General features: G+C 29.2%; 1 protein-coding gene across 2 annotated transcripts in view; it reads right to left on the bottom strand.

The window, feature by feature from the left end:
• Positions 1 to 17,424, bottom strand: part of LOC145319039 (erythritol/L-threitol dehydrogenase-like) — a 51,238-nt gene that overhangs the window by 12,594 nt on the left and 21,220 nt on the right. Inside the window, exons 10-14 of one of the 2 annotated variants that reach the window (XM_080160863.1) lie at positions 10,454 to 10,514; positions 7,763 to 7,821; positions 7,344 to 7,396; positions 6,313 to 6,401; positions 2,100 to 2,158 (exon numbers count right to left, since the gene is read on the bottom strand). In XM_080160863.1, the coding sequence (XP_080016989.1) occupies positions 2,100 to 2,158; positions 6,313 to 6,401; positions 7,344 to 7,396; positions 7,763 to 7,821; positions 10,454 to 10,514 (321 nt within the window). The remainder of the gene's footprint in view (positions 1 to 2,099; positions 2,159 to 6,312; positions 6,402 to 7,343; positions 7,397 to 7,762; positions 7,822 to 10,453; positions 10,515 to 17,424) is intronic. The other variant, XM_080160862.1, reaches the window with a different exon arrangement.

Genomic DNA, 17,424 nt, shown 5'->3' with positions numbered 1-17,424 from the left:
GAATATCCGCATTAAAGGGTTCATACTGCTGCTAAGTGATATGCGGGTAAATTAATATGAATCAGGAATAAGGTATAACCAACAAGCGAAATAAATCTAAAATAATATTTGGGGGAAAATGTAGAGGTCGTCAATTTTACGATGAGTTGCCCCCCAACGACAGCTGAAAAACACGTATAAAGTATGCTCTTTTAGTTGACTGAAAATTTTAGGCACTTTTATCTTTACTTGGATTGGGTTGTCCAAATTTTTAACCAACAATTTTAATCTTCAGAAGGAGTATTTATAATTGTTATTGTACATTAATTTGTCGTCCATTGTCCTCTAATCCCTAACGATTCCTGGGTGTATTCAAACATCATTATTCTATCCAGGTTATACAGTAAGAATAGAAAATTATCTTAAAACATACAAATGTAAAATAGAGTTGTTGTTCTATGTTAATTAAATATTAGTTTTGATGGTGTGTCTGTCTAGGATGGAAAATAATTATCAAAATTAATCTTTATATAACAAAAGAAAATTGTTATTCATTGGTTGTTGTTTAAAAGCGAAGCCGGCCGTAACAGTTAGCTCTTTTTGTTAATTTAAATAAGTTAGAATTGTCCTATCGATTTTGTGATGATTCCTATAACAATTAAATATAATTTTGGAAACGTAGAAACTATATAATCATTATCAGAATGTCCGTACGTCCATTTCGTTAACAACTTTTTATATGATATAATTAATCTATTGATCTAATTTTTGGGATACGGATTCCTAGAACAACAAAGTACAATGATATAACAGAAGCATCTCTATAACTAAGACCAAAAAATGTAAGTATGTCCGTTTTTATGGATGTTGTCATCCATGTTTTACATTTTATATTTGACAGTTTTATATCTAAAGCGTAGCTCCTTACTGTATTTTTTTAATAATTTGTATGTACATTTTCACTTTGCTAAAGTTTTAGCGTGTCTGTCTGTCTGTACAATGTAGATTTTAGTCTATTCATCTAAGACTTTAAAACACAAGTAAAACGCTAAAATTCACACTACATAGCTTCTTCTCTTATTTAAAAGAGCCCATGCCTCTGTATTGCAAAAAAATCGAATTTTGGGGATTAGTCTCTTTCGTGGCAACGCCTCTTAAGGGGCGATTTGTCGTATTTTTAAAATGGCGTTTGATAGATTATTTTAGGTTATATTGGGTTAGGTGATTGCCCCACAGGGTTAGGCAATTGGCCCCGCAGGGTTAGAGCTAGAAATAGGAGAAAAGCTACATTGAAAAAAACAAAGAAACGCCCCTAAAGGAGCGTTGCCACGAAAGGGACAATACCCGAATTTTGTTATACTATGTTAAAAGCGAATTTTTGTCAGTTTGACTAAACATACTACATAGCATTTGACGAAAATTTTACAATTTTAAAAACAATGTTCAGGTATCGTTAATTTTTTACATAATTTTTTTTGTCAATATTTGTTTTCATTCAGGAAAAAAACTGTGTATTGAATATTAGTGTTCTTATCCTGTTTTAAAGCCTTAGAACACACACCTTTACGGATATACACAAAAAAATCAACCTTATTGTTCCAATTAATCTAAAATTATTGTTGTTCACAGAAAACTAATTGATTTCATATTTATTGAAAACAGAAGGATAGGTAAGTAATTAATTAATAATTTGACTAAACCATAAAATATAATTTTATCAAGTTTTACGTAATTTCATTCATATTCTTATGAGCAAGGCTACTAATCATCTTTGTCTGTCCGTCTTTCAATCTGTTCGTCCTTAACGCTATGGGAGAAATGTTATTTTTTCAGCTGCTATTTAAGATTGTTTCTTGTGTAGATAACTTTCCCATTCAGTATACAACCTACTTTGTCTGTCAGTCTGTCAATCATGTTAATAAAAAAGATGTTTAAAATTTATATGTAAAGGATTCGGGATTTTCTCTAATAATAACCTTATTTTTTTCTTTTCCTACCTTTTTTCTGATAACTGAAGGTTAAAGCTTCGATGCTAATGGCCATATATGTCCTTGTTGATTTAACTTATATTCAAGGACATATCAAAGATATAGAGTAGTTCCGCCAAAAAAGTATATTACCTTCGGCCAGCAATTGGGTCCCAGGTGACCACCGCGAATGGTCAACTCTTTCGTATCTCCTAAGATAGAAATATTCCATTATCATACAATAAGACTACGCCCCTCGAGGCCTGTAGCGTCACTTTAAAATGTTTTCTATGCTTGTGAAGGCCTCCATTGGCACTTTAAAATAGTTTTGGTATTAATTGGTACCCTTTACTAATGGAAGTCATTCATTGGCGGTCTCAAGCGGAACTTTAAAATATTGCCGATTTCTCTTGAGACGGCAGTGGTACCCTCCATCAAAAAAGTTATAAACTTTCCAAGGACCCATGATAAGCTGTATTGCAGAGGAGAACCATTTCGGTTCAGATGTTAAAAGATTCCTCGGTACACACAGACAGACAAAGATCCTGTTACTCTATTACAAGGATTAGGCATAGAATTTAATACAATAAGGACGACTACGTCTATATAAAAGCAAATAGTTCAGAATTAGTTCAGGTGTTAATTTGAAGCAGAATATTTGTACTTTTTTTTGTACATTATGCAATAATTATTCCAAAAGTTGTGCTTCTCGTACCAAAGTTAAAAGGGTTTAACTTGTCAAAAAATTAGATCAAATTTTCAAACTTTTTACTAAACTTGTCTCAATAGGCAGAAATAGAACAAGAATACCCATACTTAATGCGTGTAATACTTAATTTTCTTAATTATTAATTTTCTGTAATTAAGATCGATCCATCCGTCCAAAACGGTAGCTCTTTTCGTTAAGTTAGACATTAGAATTGTAATAACATGTAAAGAAATGTTAAAGATTTTACAATACTAGAGTTGGCTCGATATAATTATCTCCCTATTGGCTAGTTTTCTATATGCATATCTATTTCTCAATAAATCTATTTTCCTCACGCGGCATTACTATCTAAAAGAAAGTAAATATTTAATAATTTAAATGATTTTAAAAAGATTTTTAAAATTATATTTTTTTCTTTACATTACCATCACCAAAGGGTTAATGATGATGATTACAATTTTAGTTTAATATTTGAACACACAAAATGTCGCCACAATCGAATTCTTTTAAAACAGAGTTTTCTTAAATTTATTATATTATAAATTTAAATTTTCTTTTTTATGATTAGAAATTAAATACATCAATATAAGGTAAATAGCAACATGAAATGAAAAAAATGAATTTATTTTTAATAAAGTAAAATAATGGGTCTTATCGTTCTGGGCAATGAGAGTTTATTATGGATTATTGGAGCACTATGAGTTTTAATCATATATTCCTTGGAAAACTTGAGCTTGTTTATAGACATTTATTTCCTATATAGATCTGACATGAATCTTGAAGCAATTAAGCAGGCCGTTTTGTACATGTTAAAAATTGGAAGATTTCATTAAATAAAAGTTATCGCAAATATACTTAGTAAATAAATGGTCCCCAAAGTTTTATCATTTGTTGCCTTAGTTTACACCAATAACGTTATTATTATGGTTATTTTGTGTTTTCGTAATTTTGGATGTACAATATAAATGGATTTATTGTACAATGTCTTATCCCCTAAAATCCCTGACTACAGTAGCAAGTTGTTTGTCTGTCTGTAAGTTCAAAAAATATACCCAACACTCAAAAAATATCTTTATTCGAGAATTTTTAGGTAAAAGAAGAAACGGACAAAGTTGATTAGGTAAATGTTTTGCAACTAACAAAAAGTTTGATACTGCGGTTAATATTATACAGAAATTATAGAAAATTAGAGGTTATTCAGGAAATTTTCTAAAACTTAATATGATAAATAAATAAAAATGTAATTTTGTTTATATTAAATTAACCATGGAATTTGCAAAAAATAGTCGTATTTAACCTTAAACTGAAATTTTTTTAGTAATCTTTTCCTGATTACTTTACCAATATTGGTTGTGGTATAATACAGCAAATAAACTTATTATAAGAATAGCGATGTATATTTAATAGGATTATTGAAAAATAGTTTTTGATATAATGTAGAATCATGATCATAAGCTTATATGAAATTTTGACTAAAAAGTGTGTTAATAACTACTATAAAGATGGCTAATAGAGAAAATTGAAGCAAACTACATCGAATTAAGCACCTATTAGTTCCGAGCTAGGATGATGGGCATTGTACGCCCCCCTCCCCTTCCCCTGATAGTGATTATTTAGAGGCAACCCCGAAATAGGGTTTTAATCTTGTTTACAAAATAAATTAATTAAATGCCATATTAAAAACCAAAACTGCTATGTTTTTTTTCTGTTGTAATAATATTTCAAGTGCATAATGATTATAATATTTTAATGTTTGACATACGGGCACAATTTTGCTATAACATAGATGTACAACTAAAAGTCAATAACTTTAAATTTCCGATAAAATGTAGCATCTTTGAACATTTTACATATATTGCCAATAAATAGCAAATAATCTATAAGAAATTAAATTCCTTTGAAGCATGTACGTACAGAATGTTAAACAACTAGCGGCTACGCCCCCTAGAAGCCTCTAGGGGCACTTGAGGAGGGGTTAGTAAAATCCCAAAACCCCTTTTTTTTAAATTTCGGGGCGATTTCTCATGTTAGGGTGGTGGTACCCTTCCCCCAAAAAAGTTATAAACATTTCTAGGACTTATGAGAAGCTACCATGTTAAGGAGAACCCGATCGGTTCAGCGGTTAGCGAGATCCTTTGGTACAAACAGAAGACATCCTGTTACTTTATTATAGGGACTAGCGGCTACAGGCTATAGGGGCGATTTGTCTTGGAAGATTGGATCGAGCTGCTCTCCCTTAAATAAGACAAGGGAAGAGATTTTCTTCACCCCTTCCCTAAACGTAATATGACTGAAATCGTCTTTCTCAAAGTAGGACAGATTGGGGTTCGTCAAAAATATTTATTTATAAATTACTTCCCTTTGCTTTCCAATCCATAATAATGAGTTATACAACTAAAATCTGTTATCAGGGAAGTGTTTATACTCAATGTTTGATAATCTGATATTATTCAAAGTTAAGGCATTATCTAAGTGTAAATTATAGAAGTCAGCTCCCAAAACATAATGAGCAAATGTAATCATAAATATAAGTTTCTTAAACATAAGACCAGTGAACAGCGCGACCCCCCCCCCCCCCCACAATCCCTAATCCCAAAGATGTTTGGAAATAAATTTTAAAAATGGGGAGGAAGGAAGGAAGTTTAAATTTCTTTGTGTTAGTATTTATCTTAGGTTAGGGAACCGCTAGTGAATATTCCACTAGGGCTAGGGCCATTCAAAGGGGGTTAGGTAGAAAGGGAGAAAATACCAAACCCCATTCCCAACCCACTGAATTTATTTCAAAAACATGGGGAAGGTTTCTGAGGTTGCTAGGAAGTTTGAAGTAAATCAACCCAGCATCTGTTGTGTAATAGTTGGATATATATTATATGTACATAGAAAAATAGGGAAATATTAATAGAACATATATTTATCCCAGTGTTGTAATTTTAAATTACTGCCACCATTATTTTTAAATAAAGAACCTCTTCTAATCCAGTGGACAGTAATCGATTTTAAAGCCATACTGGAATAGTTTTATCGCATTGTATAGACAGCTTTTCGCAGATGTTGAAATAAAAATTATAAGGTTGAAACCAATTTATTAGCACTGCTATAAATGATGATATACATGTTTTTCATTATGGATGTGAATTGTTTCCAATCCAGCAGATATTTATCTGTTTTAAATCCATACTGGAAAATATTACATAATTAGGATTCTTAGATCTAATTAGTTGCAGAAAACCTAGACTGTCTTTTTTTTTTTTTATCTTGTGTTTTACTAATGAAGAACCAGACTATACAAACTAATGATTTCTTTTCGTATTCACCGGCATGTCTTTTTCCTCATTTTCAATACACATGTTTAAATGTCTGAACAAAATCCTTGAAACTAAAATAATTTACATTAATGTGAATGGATCCATTGGTCTAAATTGTTCATAATTTTTTTAATTCAAACCTTCTTTTACACTCTTAACTGCTTAGACCATGCAAATGCATACTTTTTAAAACAAACTCTTTACATTACACTAATTGGAATGAATATGTATATCAATTTAATAACTGTAACATATTAAACAATTGTTTTCAAACCTTGCAACTGTAGCATATAATTGTCCTTGTTTTATGCTTACCCAAATAAATTTGAAAAAGATTAAAAATTGTGCTTACCAATAATGCTCCAATCAGCAGAAATCTCCTTTCCAAAGACAGAGAACTCCACAAATCTGCCTTGTCTTGCAATTACATTCAAACCTTGTCTAATAATTGAATAATGATTACATTTATTCGAAATTAATTTATGTAAATTTTTAATATAATCCAAAGCAATGCAAATATTACATATTCCATCAAAAAAGTCACCAACTCAATCCAGGTAATTAAACAACATTATTAATACTCTTGTAGTATGTTAAAAAAAATAGGATGTCTATCATTCACATGATTTAATGTGCTAAAAATATGCAAGGTTTACTTTTATTTTTTAAAATCCATTTAAAAGCCTTTAAGATTATATTTTATTGTCAAACAAAATTGCATATTAGGTTTGAAAGCAATATAATCCTTTTAACGTATCCACATTTACAAGTAGAGCTATGGACTGACAAACACAAATGTACAAAGAATTCTTTAAAAATAAGATCTTATTTTTAACTTAAAATATTTCTCCAGTATCAAAACTATAAAATAATACTGTGGTATAATATGATTAGAATGAAAAGAATGCATAATATGTTGGATTATATACTTGTATGTTATCCTTATTAAAAAGTTACAAAAGTGTTAAATTATCAATTCTTAATTCCTAAGCAAGAAACCTTAAAGTCTTAATTTATTATCATGGATACATTAATTTAATTATTTTAATTCAAATTTCTAGGGCAGTATTATCAAATTTGTTCTTTAGGGGAACAAAACATGTTAAGGAGCAAAGATTTATGTTAAACAATGCAATGGTTTCATAAAAAATCGATATAAAAATACTTTTTGGGAACATAATTAATCAGACTGGTACCATAATTATAGAGTTGCTGTGATATAGAAAGAACAATAAAGAACCTAAGAAAGTTTAACAGTTTTAATGTAGTAATACACCTATGACTAGTTAAACTAATAAACAGGCATAAATAATATATATATAACTTACTATAGTTATTGAGTATTCAGTGTATTATTAAAAAGATGTAAAGAAAAGTTTCTACCTGACAGAAGCACCAGCCCCTGTTGCTTCAATATACACATCACATCCATACCCCTATAAGTATACCTACTATAAAAAAAATCTTTGTTGATATGTGTCTTCACAAAACAATAGTGTCATTTAAGGCAGAGCATTGACAAAATCATTTCAAAACATATCAATAAATAATTTAAGTGCAATAGATATACCATATGACATACTGACTAATATCCTAATTGTAGAAAATATACACTCTCTGACATAAATTCATAAAATATTAGATCAAAAGTTCACAAAATTTCAGAATTTATGATATTTTTATTCAATATCAGCTTGATCATGTTTAAATTACAGAACCTACAACTTTGATGCTCAGAATTCTTCAAAAGATAAAACAATTTAATTTACATATGTAAAAAATGTATATTGGAAAAAACTTACCTCTGTTAGCTTATCAATTTCAGCTTTAAGATCACACTCTGCTGGGTTCAACACAATATCTATAAAAAAAAGTGTAAAAAATGAAAAATCATCTATGTTTCTCTAGAGAATGGTATTGCGTAATTGATTTTACAAATTTAGTACAAACTCAAGGACGTCCAAGCTTTACATTTTTTTGAGGGGGTTAAAAGATTTCAGGAGAGGGGGTAAACACCCCTTTATGCCCCCCTCCAACATTTGAACATCCCTGTACAAATTGTACATTATAAAAGAAGTTGCTCTATGAAACAGACATTGACCTGTTTTCTTATGATTACAAGACACTGCACAGTATCAAACCCCTTTGTAAGGTCATAATAACGTCATTTTTACAAAAAGTTAAATTGTGCCTTCCTTAACTGCAATTTTTTGCATTTTTGACATGTCAAAGCTACTATGTAAGATATTTTTAGCAGAAAAGCGTCATCTAGAAGTAATCTTTTTCTGTCATTCCTTTATTCCTAATATTGTTTTCTTTTAATTCGACTTCTTACTCTCATTGTGTTTTTCCTTTGACACTTCTTAATTTTTTTTGTTAAAGTTATTGTTACTTAAATAGCTTTAATATTTGTTTAGTCAATAGTTTCTGTATATTTTATTAGTTATAATTTTCATTTTATTAATGAATTTTTTAAAAAGCCTTTTCTTTACTTTTGGTTTATAAAAAAATGCGCTACCTTAAAAATAATTGTTCCTTTATTATGATGCTACAATAACAATGAACGAGCATTTTAAATAAAACTTGTCCTAATACATCATCAAAACTTGCAAAACAGTCCAGATTTTTCAAATATCTTTTTTGAATTTAAAAAGAAATATTTTTATAAAGGAATTTCTTAAATAATTTAGAGGGGACTGGTACACTTAGCTGTATGTCTTTAAGATTTTTGGTAGTGAGTTGCACCTGTTTTTAGAGCCGAACGTTTTTTTTTATTTTAAATTTACAAGCATTTTTTTTATTTATTTTTTCATGAATAATACCCAGGTTAAGATTGTTTGTGTAATTAGGAAGCAACATTCTAAGTTTTATTTAGAAAATTTATTTAAACAAACTTTTAATTAAATTATTTTCTATCTTTTAATTTAGTAATCTACAGGGAGAGGACACTGGGCTATTAATTCAATTTTATAGTTTCACCTCAATGATCTTAAAAGACCTATTAGTATTTATCTAGAAAAGTTTAATTATTTAGTGAGAGCAATTTTTATCACGTTAAAGAATCTGAAAAGATTTTTTAAAATTGGAATATATAATATCAAACATATTCAATAAGTTTAATGGTATGTATGATACCATATATTAAATCTATTTTATATGCAGGTGTTTAAACTTATATTTATATATTCTGGTTTGCTAAAAACAAACATAATCAATAGCATCTAGAACCAAAGCTTAAACAACCAGTAAAAAAGTTAAGATTCTAACCCTGTCATTTATTGTGTATTGTACCTATTTACACCTTTTTTGGCTGTTGCATTCCCCCTATACCTTTTTCTATTACTAGGTACTGTAAATCTTTTACCGTCTTAAGTTATGCCGCAGCTTTCTATCTTTCCATTAAACTTTCCTTATGTTTAGTACAGACAAGATGAGTTGGAATAAAATTAAATTAACATAATTAATAACGTGGATTTAAACAGGGGCGTACATAAGGGGGAGGCTGAAGAGGGTTATGGGATCATGTAAAGAAAACAAAGTTTTTTCGAAAAAGGGCAGGAATTACCTTCCTAAGATTTTAAGTCAGATAGGCTAGGTATGTGCTAGAATTGATCTTAAGGTGTCTATAGGAGCGTCTTAGCATGCAAAGTAATCGTACAAATTATATGAAATGTCAGAGATAGACCCTAAGTTGTGTCAAGTACTTTGTAAAGCATGCCATGACGCTTCTAAATTGATTCTAGCTCATATCTAACCCATCTGAGGTCAAATCTTAGGAAGGTAATGTTTGTCCTTTTTCGGAAAAAAAACTTCGTCTTCTTTACATTACCCAAAATTTTACATTTATCCACCTGACAAACATTATATACCCAATTACAAAACAATCAGTTAAATAGATATACAGATATCGCCAAGGAGGTGTTAAATTTTCAAGGTGCTACACGCTCTCTTTATGCAAAATTCTGTGTACGCGCCTGGATTTAAACTAATTTGTTTTGTGTTTAATTTTGCTTGAAATAGGATAATTATTCAACTATATGTGCTATGCTCGTATTTTAGAACCTTAATTTTACATTAGTTTAAGAGATTAGCAGCTGCACCCCCAAACCTGTAGTTTCTCTATTCAATGGGATGAGAAAAAACCTATAACCACCTTCAGACATAAATATAATAATAAAATGATCTCAGGACCATTGTGAAGCATTCCTAAAATGTAGAACGTCCTTTAGTTAGCAGATGTTAAGGAACAAAAAAACCTAGCTATTTTATATAATAGGATGATATTAAAGACGTAGATTTTAGGTGTGAACATTTAAAATAAGAGTGTATTGGTAATCTCTATAGTAGTTGCAGTCTAGACCTTTTAAACACTACAAGTTTTTTAGCCCGTGCATACGGCATCTCGGGGCTAAACAACTTGTTTTAATCTTATAATTTTACATTTTATATTCGTGGAAAGCTGTTTATAACAAGATTCGAGAAATAACTATTACCTGCCCCGCATTCCTTGGCAATATCCAGCTTCCAGTTACATAAATCCAGGGCTACTAGCACCTACAATATGAAGATAGAAACCTAGTAATAGTGTCTAACTTTTTATCTTTGTGACGTAATAAAAATCCATCTCTTTTTTAGGGGTTTCCTGTCCCACCTCCCCTCTCATCCTTTGATTTTTGTTACGTCACAAAGATAAAAAGTTAGACACTAATCCTAGGTTCTAAAAATAGTAAAGAATTAATATTGGAACAGTATTATAATTCTTAAAATTTTACTCGAGTTAAAGTTTCCATTTTGATTTGAATGAAAGAGAAAAATATTGATTTTGAAACGGGAGAATTTTTTTTTTAGTGGTAGGGGAAATATTTCTTTGGAGGGTGGGTCCCCCCCCCCCCCAAATAGTTAAAATTTATAAGATGCTTTACTGTAAAGAAGAACCATGACAATCCTTCAGTTAGGTAGCCACAGACAGAAAGACAACCTGTTACTTTTGTTTAAGGATGACGAAAAAATTTCCAAAATACAAAATCATTTCTTTGGTCTTAATTAACTTAATCTAATAGGAACATAATAATTTGATTTATAAGAAATATTGTAATTTCTAAGACTATTATAAAATCTAGAATATATTTTTGCATAATAAAGACATTACATATTTCAACCATATGCAAAATTACAAGGTTATAAAAAGGGTATGGTTCAAAGACATAATCTATAAAAGAATGTGTGCTAACTTTTGTGATTTTTTTAAAAATAGCTAGCCTGTGTTTTTAGTAAATAGTAGATGTAAAATGATCCATAGAATTTATATATGCAATCGGTTTTTTGTAGACCTCTTATTTAATTTAAGTAATTTAAGTTTAAAAAAAATTAATTTGGTTTTAAGGTTCTAAAACGCAACAAAGAAAGAAGCCAATTACTATTATGAACAAAAATAGTAAGATCTTTGACACCTTACTTTTTAAATTCTTTCTGGTAATTGTTTAAAAAATCGATTTTTTTAACACAAGCATAAAAAAAGGTGTTTATAATTACCTTTAGAATGAGAATAATATTACAAATCCATTCTAAGCAAAATTGAAAGAAAGTCATTATTTATTTTTAAAGTAATTTAAGTTTTTATATTAAGTTGGTTTAAGGTACTAAAACACAATGCAAAAAAAAAGAAAATTGCCTTTGTGAACAAAAATAGTAAGATCTTTAATTTGACAGCTTACTTTTTAAATTCTTTCTGATAATTATTTTATAAAATCTATTTTTTTAACACAAGCATAAAAATAGGTGTTCATGATTACCTTTAGAATGAGAAAATATTACAAATCCATTCTAATCAAAATTGAAAGAAAGTAATTATTTATTTTTAAAGTAATTTAAGTTTTTTATATTAAGTTGGTTTAAGGTTTCAAAACGCAATGCAAAGAAGAAGAAAATTGCATTTATGAACAAAAATAGTAAAATCTTTAATTTGACACCTTACTTTTTTAATTATGTTGAGTAATTATTAAAAATCTATTTTCTTTAACCCTGTTGAATTAAAACTTTGAACTTTGGGAGCTTGTCACAAATGGGTTAAAAAATCCCAATAGTTAAGACACATTCTTTCTAGTTTTTCTTCGTTCTATCCTTTATAAAAAATCTTTTTTACTTTTTCTAAATTCTACTATAATTTGGGATAAACCTATTTTTTTCTGAATAAATAACTGTATCACTCAAATCTCTATATTAAGTTTTCCAAACATATTTCAACCCCCCTCTTGAGGAGCTCTTCGAAGCACTGGAAAATGTCAGGTATGATGTCATAAAAATACGTCTAAAAAGTAGGGGTGAGAGAAGAAGAGTAGGAAAGGAAACACCTTAAAATAGATGAATTTATGCCTAACCCAAAATATGTTTTTTTATGAAAGATCGTTTGTATTAAGTCAATTCATTTAAGATTTTAGAGAAACCAAAAAACCCATATAGGAAGCCCTCAAAAAATCTGCATTAATCCTGACCCAATTGAAAACAATTTTCGTGGTTAAATTAGTCTCTGTTACATGTTTTGGATCTTGGCTATTCCTTTTTTTCATTATGTTGGTTCTCAATACAATTCCTCTCTTTCGCCCTAAAGCTAAACCTTTCATAAAATATAGACTATATTTAACACAAGCAGACTTTGTTCATTTCTTTTCTGTGACAACGACCTAGATTGCTACAAGGTTATCATACATAAATGTTGAACAAGTATGTAGTGAACAGGGGGTTTTCCCTACACACCCCTAGGTGTTCACCCCTCAAATACATTCAACATACTCAAAAAGGTGCCCTTAGATTGTTAAATTTACTTAAATTTTATTAATACTCTCCTTGGGGTTTGTCTCTTTATTTTGTCTTTTCCAGTAAATGAACCTGTTAAAAATATTAGTATAATTTGTATTAACCCCTGTTTTAAATGGTAAGTCCTGTACAAAATTGGGCCCAGAACTTTCCTATCATAGAACAAATTAATTCATGAATAACATAAAATTTGATTTCTACGAGGGAAATATATTTAATTGTCTTAGATTCCATAACTGAAATGTCTTTGGATAATTATGCTTTATTTGGAATTCTCTGAAAAAATTAAGTTTCTTAGATACATATGTACGTATGTTGTCATGTTCCATCCTTGTTTGTAACCTTTCTAATCAGAGTCCTAGATTCCTTATGTAATATATTTTGAGCCTTAACCATGGATAAAAGGACAGCTAACTTATCACTGCCCAAATTCTTATGTATAATAGTCTACCTTTGGTAGCTGGTACGTGACAAAGAAAGGTTAGATTAATTTAACAACATTTTCTACTCCCTCCTCCCTGGCACTAGGAAATTTACTATGCAATAATATGCATTTACAAAAAAAAATTGTAGTTTTCACCAGTTAAGCTCTTAAAGGTTCTTGATATTTTTTTGTCCTTATTTCATTTTTGTTATAAGGTTTTAGTTTTTTAAGTTAGGAAAAGATTTATTTGCTATTTTGTAAGAATTAATAGTTTTTTTGCAGAAACACCTTAAGTAGCGAGAGGGAAAGGGCTTGGAAATACAAAAGTGTTATCACTTCCACAATAATATTGTAATATATACCAATCAAAATAGCAAGGGCGTCAAAGCTTTTTCATTTTGGGCGGGGGGGTAATAACCCTTTTACCCCCCCCCCCCCCCAATGGTTGGACGTCCTTGCTTAAGGGATAAGGCGATGGACGAAAAATTGATAAATCATTTGTTGAAAAGTTGGACCAATTAACCATACTTAATAGAATTACCCAAAGTTTATGCCAGCGAATAAGAGAGCGTTTTCATAAATTTTTAAGCATATGAATACAAAAAAAGATAATTTTCAAAGAGAGAGTGAAAGAGAGAAAGTCTGTTAGTCAATCTGTCATCACAGACCAATGGGCTGATTTTAGGGATATGCTTGCTTTTATTAGATTTTTAAAGAAGAGACAGTAATCTAACAATTAGTGCAAACAGTAAAAGGACGTACGTTACAACTGGCTTTGCTACATTTACTATTTGTTTTGTTGTTGTTTGAAAAAGTACCTCTTATTGCATTTTAAAGCAGAAAAGTAGGTGACATAAATATTGTTTCACTGTTCATATTATATTATTATTGCACTAAATATTTGTCAATATCCTCTAACTAGAATTTGGACCTTCCATAATCCCCTCCCCACTCCAAAAAAAATATTTTGAAAAAAATACCAAAAAAATTAATATGGACATACAGACAATGATTATAGGTTGCCATACTTCTTAAATTGTATCTTATCATTACAAGAGTCATAATGAAATAAGTTGAAATCAATTGAACGATTCTGACAAGATTTTAAATAAACGATTACAAGTTCCCGTTACGGACGTAGAGACAGATACTAAATGTTGTAGAAAAGTTAGGCTTTTAAAAATATTCAATGAAATGTAGCTATTGATTCGTTGAAGAGGATTTTTCTAAAAAAAATTTTTTAACAATTTAAAAGTATCAGGCATAAATTAAATAACAGTGTCATTCATTGATTAATAAGATAATGATATAATACATCTTCTTATTCTACGTTATTAAAGACAGTTGTCCGCGGATAGAAAAATGAAAAATTATAGAGTTGAACCAGTTAAAATCCAGCGGAAATCAATCAGATTTGAAGCCAGTTTATTTAATAAAATAATATATCCTTCCATAAGTTTTAAAAACGGGAAAATAAACATGAAAATCCATAAAAGTTTATAGTTTGGTATCATTGATAAATTATTCACATTTCAATATTCGATTCAATCATATTACTTCTAACAGAATTCTAAAACTTTTAAACTATAATTTTCAATAGATATTATTGGGAGAGGGGAAGTTTTGACACATTTTCGTAAACGGTGAGTATAGGCTTAGTATTAGGAGAGAGAGGATATGTTATTTGGCAAAAAGTTTTATTTTGGGGATGCAGTAATAAAATCGGCCTACAGTTTATAAAACAACATATGCATCTTTATAAATGTTATTTACATATTTGAAGAAAATAATAAAATTAGACTCCAGATTAAGGAGCTACAGGCCTTCAGATCTTTAAAATAAATTATAATGGATCAGTTGTGTTATTAATATAGAAAAAGGACACGTGATCATTGTTTCATTGCACTAACATCTCCATCAATATCAAATAAATCGTAAATAGTTATCAAAAATCTATATTTTGTGATATCTTTCTATATTTTTAATTGAATAGAATTGCTTTCAGAAAATTATCATCACTTTTATGCCAAAGGAAGGCTGTTTTAAAATTCTCAAAATCTGATATTTATTAGCTACTAAATAAAGAATTTCTCACATAATAATTAGAGGCAAGAGACAATGAACGATAAATTAACATACTTCCCCATTGATAATAAACAAGTTAAACCCTTCTCTAGATTTAAATCATTTGTTTAAAATTTTTGACACTTCTAGCGTAGAACTTAATCAAAATTCTTTAAAACTGCCCAAAGTTTTTAAGCCAACGAATAAGATACCGTGATTATAAAACTTTGGAAATAGTGTCATTAATAGTCCAATGTCTCCTCCCTCGCTGTACATTTCCTCATTTTTCCTTTCAAAACTATACACTACAGTGTGGTTCTTGGATGCATTTTGATAAAGATGTTCTGGTATTTTACCTCCTAATTATTTAATTTGGTTATCAAGAAAACTTCATGTAAAACTAAAAAAAACAATTTTTCAAACTATGTTTTTTTTTGTGAGAAGGTTGGTAAAAAATAAAAAATTGTGGGGTAATTCAACTGGGGGGGGGGGGGGGGGGGTTAGAACAATTTTTGTATCCCAAAGGTAAGATTCCCAGGTGGGAAGTAACTATCATCCCCCTTATTTACTAAGTATATTTGCGATTACTTTTATTTAATGAAATCTTCCAATTTTTAACATGTACAAAACGGCCTGCTTAATTGCTTCAAGATCCATGTCAGATCTATATAGGAAATAAATGTCTATAAACGAGCTCAAGTTATCCAAGGAATATATGATTAAAACTCATAGTGCTCCAATAATCCATAATAAACTCTCATTGCCCAGAACGATAAGACCCATTATTTTACTTTATTAAAAATAAATTCATTTTTTTCATTTCATGTTGCTATTTACCTTATATTGATGTATTTAATTTCTAATCATAAAAAAGAAAATTTAAATTTATAACATGATAAATTTAAGAAAACTATGTTTTAAAAGAATTCGATTGTGGCGACATTTTGTGTGTTCAAATATTGAACTAAAATTGTAATCATCATCATTAACCCTTTGGTGATGGTAATGTAAAGAAAAAAATATAATTTTAAAAAATCTTTTAAAAATCATTTAAATTATTAAATATTTACTTTCTTTTAGATAGTAATGCCGGGTGAGGAAAATAGATTTATTGAGAAATAGATATGCATATAGAAACTAGCCAACAGGGAGATAATTATATCGAGCCAACTCTAGTAAACCTATAAAAGAGAATATTAGAATAACCACTTCAGTAGAGAGAAATCTTCTTTATATATTGTATGTATAATATAGGCACAAATTGTTCTAATTTATTTTGGAATACTTTAAAACTTTTCTACTATATATTCAACTATATATATATATACTAGAGGCGGCGTTCTAAAATTATCTCGCTATTGGCTAGATTGAATCTTAATCTTTTTTCTTCCATTGGCCTATCTCTGAATATTAATCTTTTTATTCCATTGTCTAACCACTGAATATCAACCCAACTACAAAAAAGTTACTACACTTAAAGATTTATTTTAAAGATACTACGACTTTAGTTTAGTTTTTTCATCATTTTTTAGAGATTATATGTCCCTCTCTCTCACTTCCCTTTCCTTCTATCTTTTTTTAAATTTCATTATTTTTATTTAAAACCGTATTTATAATTTTGTCTCTCTTTCTTTAAAATATTTTAGGATCCTAGAATTTTTTTGTTTCAAATTATCGTCCTCAAAGGGTTAGAATATTTAGTTAAATGTTAAATTTTAGTTTAATATCTGAACACATTACAGACGCAACGCTAGTATCAAATCATTTTAAAACTAAGTTTTCTTTGATATACTATTTTATAAATTTAAATTTTCTATTTTATGAATAGAAATTCAATACTTTAGTATAATTCAAATAGCAACATGAAATTTAAAAAAAGAATTTATTCTTTATAGAGTAAAATAATGGGTCTTATAGTTCTGGTCAGTGAGAGTTTATTATTGATTTTTGGAGCACTATAAGTATTAAACACTCTACTATTGGAAGACTGGAGCTCATATATAGACGTTTATTTCCTACATAGATCTGCCATGGGTCTTGATGCAATAAAGCAAGCCGTTTTATAAAAAATCTGTCAAAAATAATTCATAAGGTAAAAAACAGAAAAAGTAATCGCTCATATAGGTATAGAATAAATTGCATATTTAGGTCATTAAGTTTGAG

This window comes from Acartia tonsa, chromosome 5, assembly GCF_053477335.1.
Source record: "Acartia tonsa isolate MP-2025a chromosome 5, ASM5347733v1, whole genome shotgun sequence".
NCBI classification, from domain to species: Eukaryota; Metazoa; Arthropoda; class Copepoda; order Calanoida; family Acartiidae; genus Acartia; species Acartia tonsa.
The sequence above is the reverse complement of the archived record's forward strand: the minus strand, read 5'-3'. Positions and strand labels throughout refer to the sequence as shown.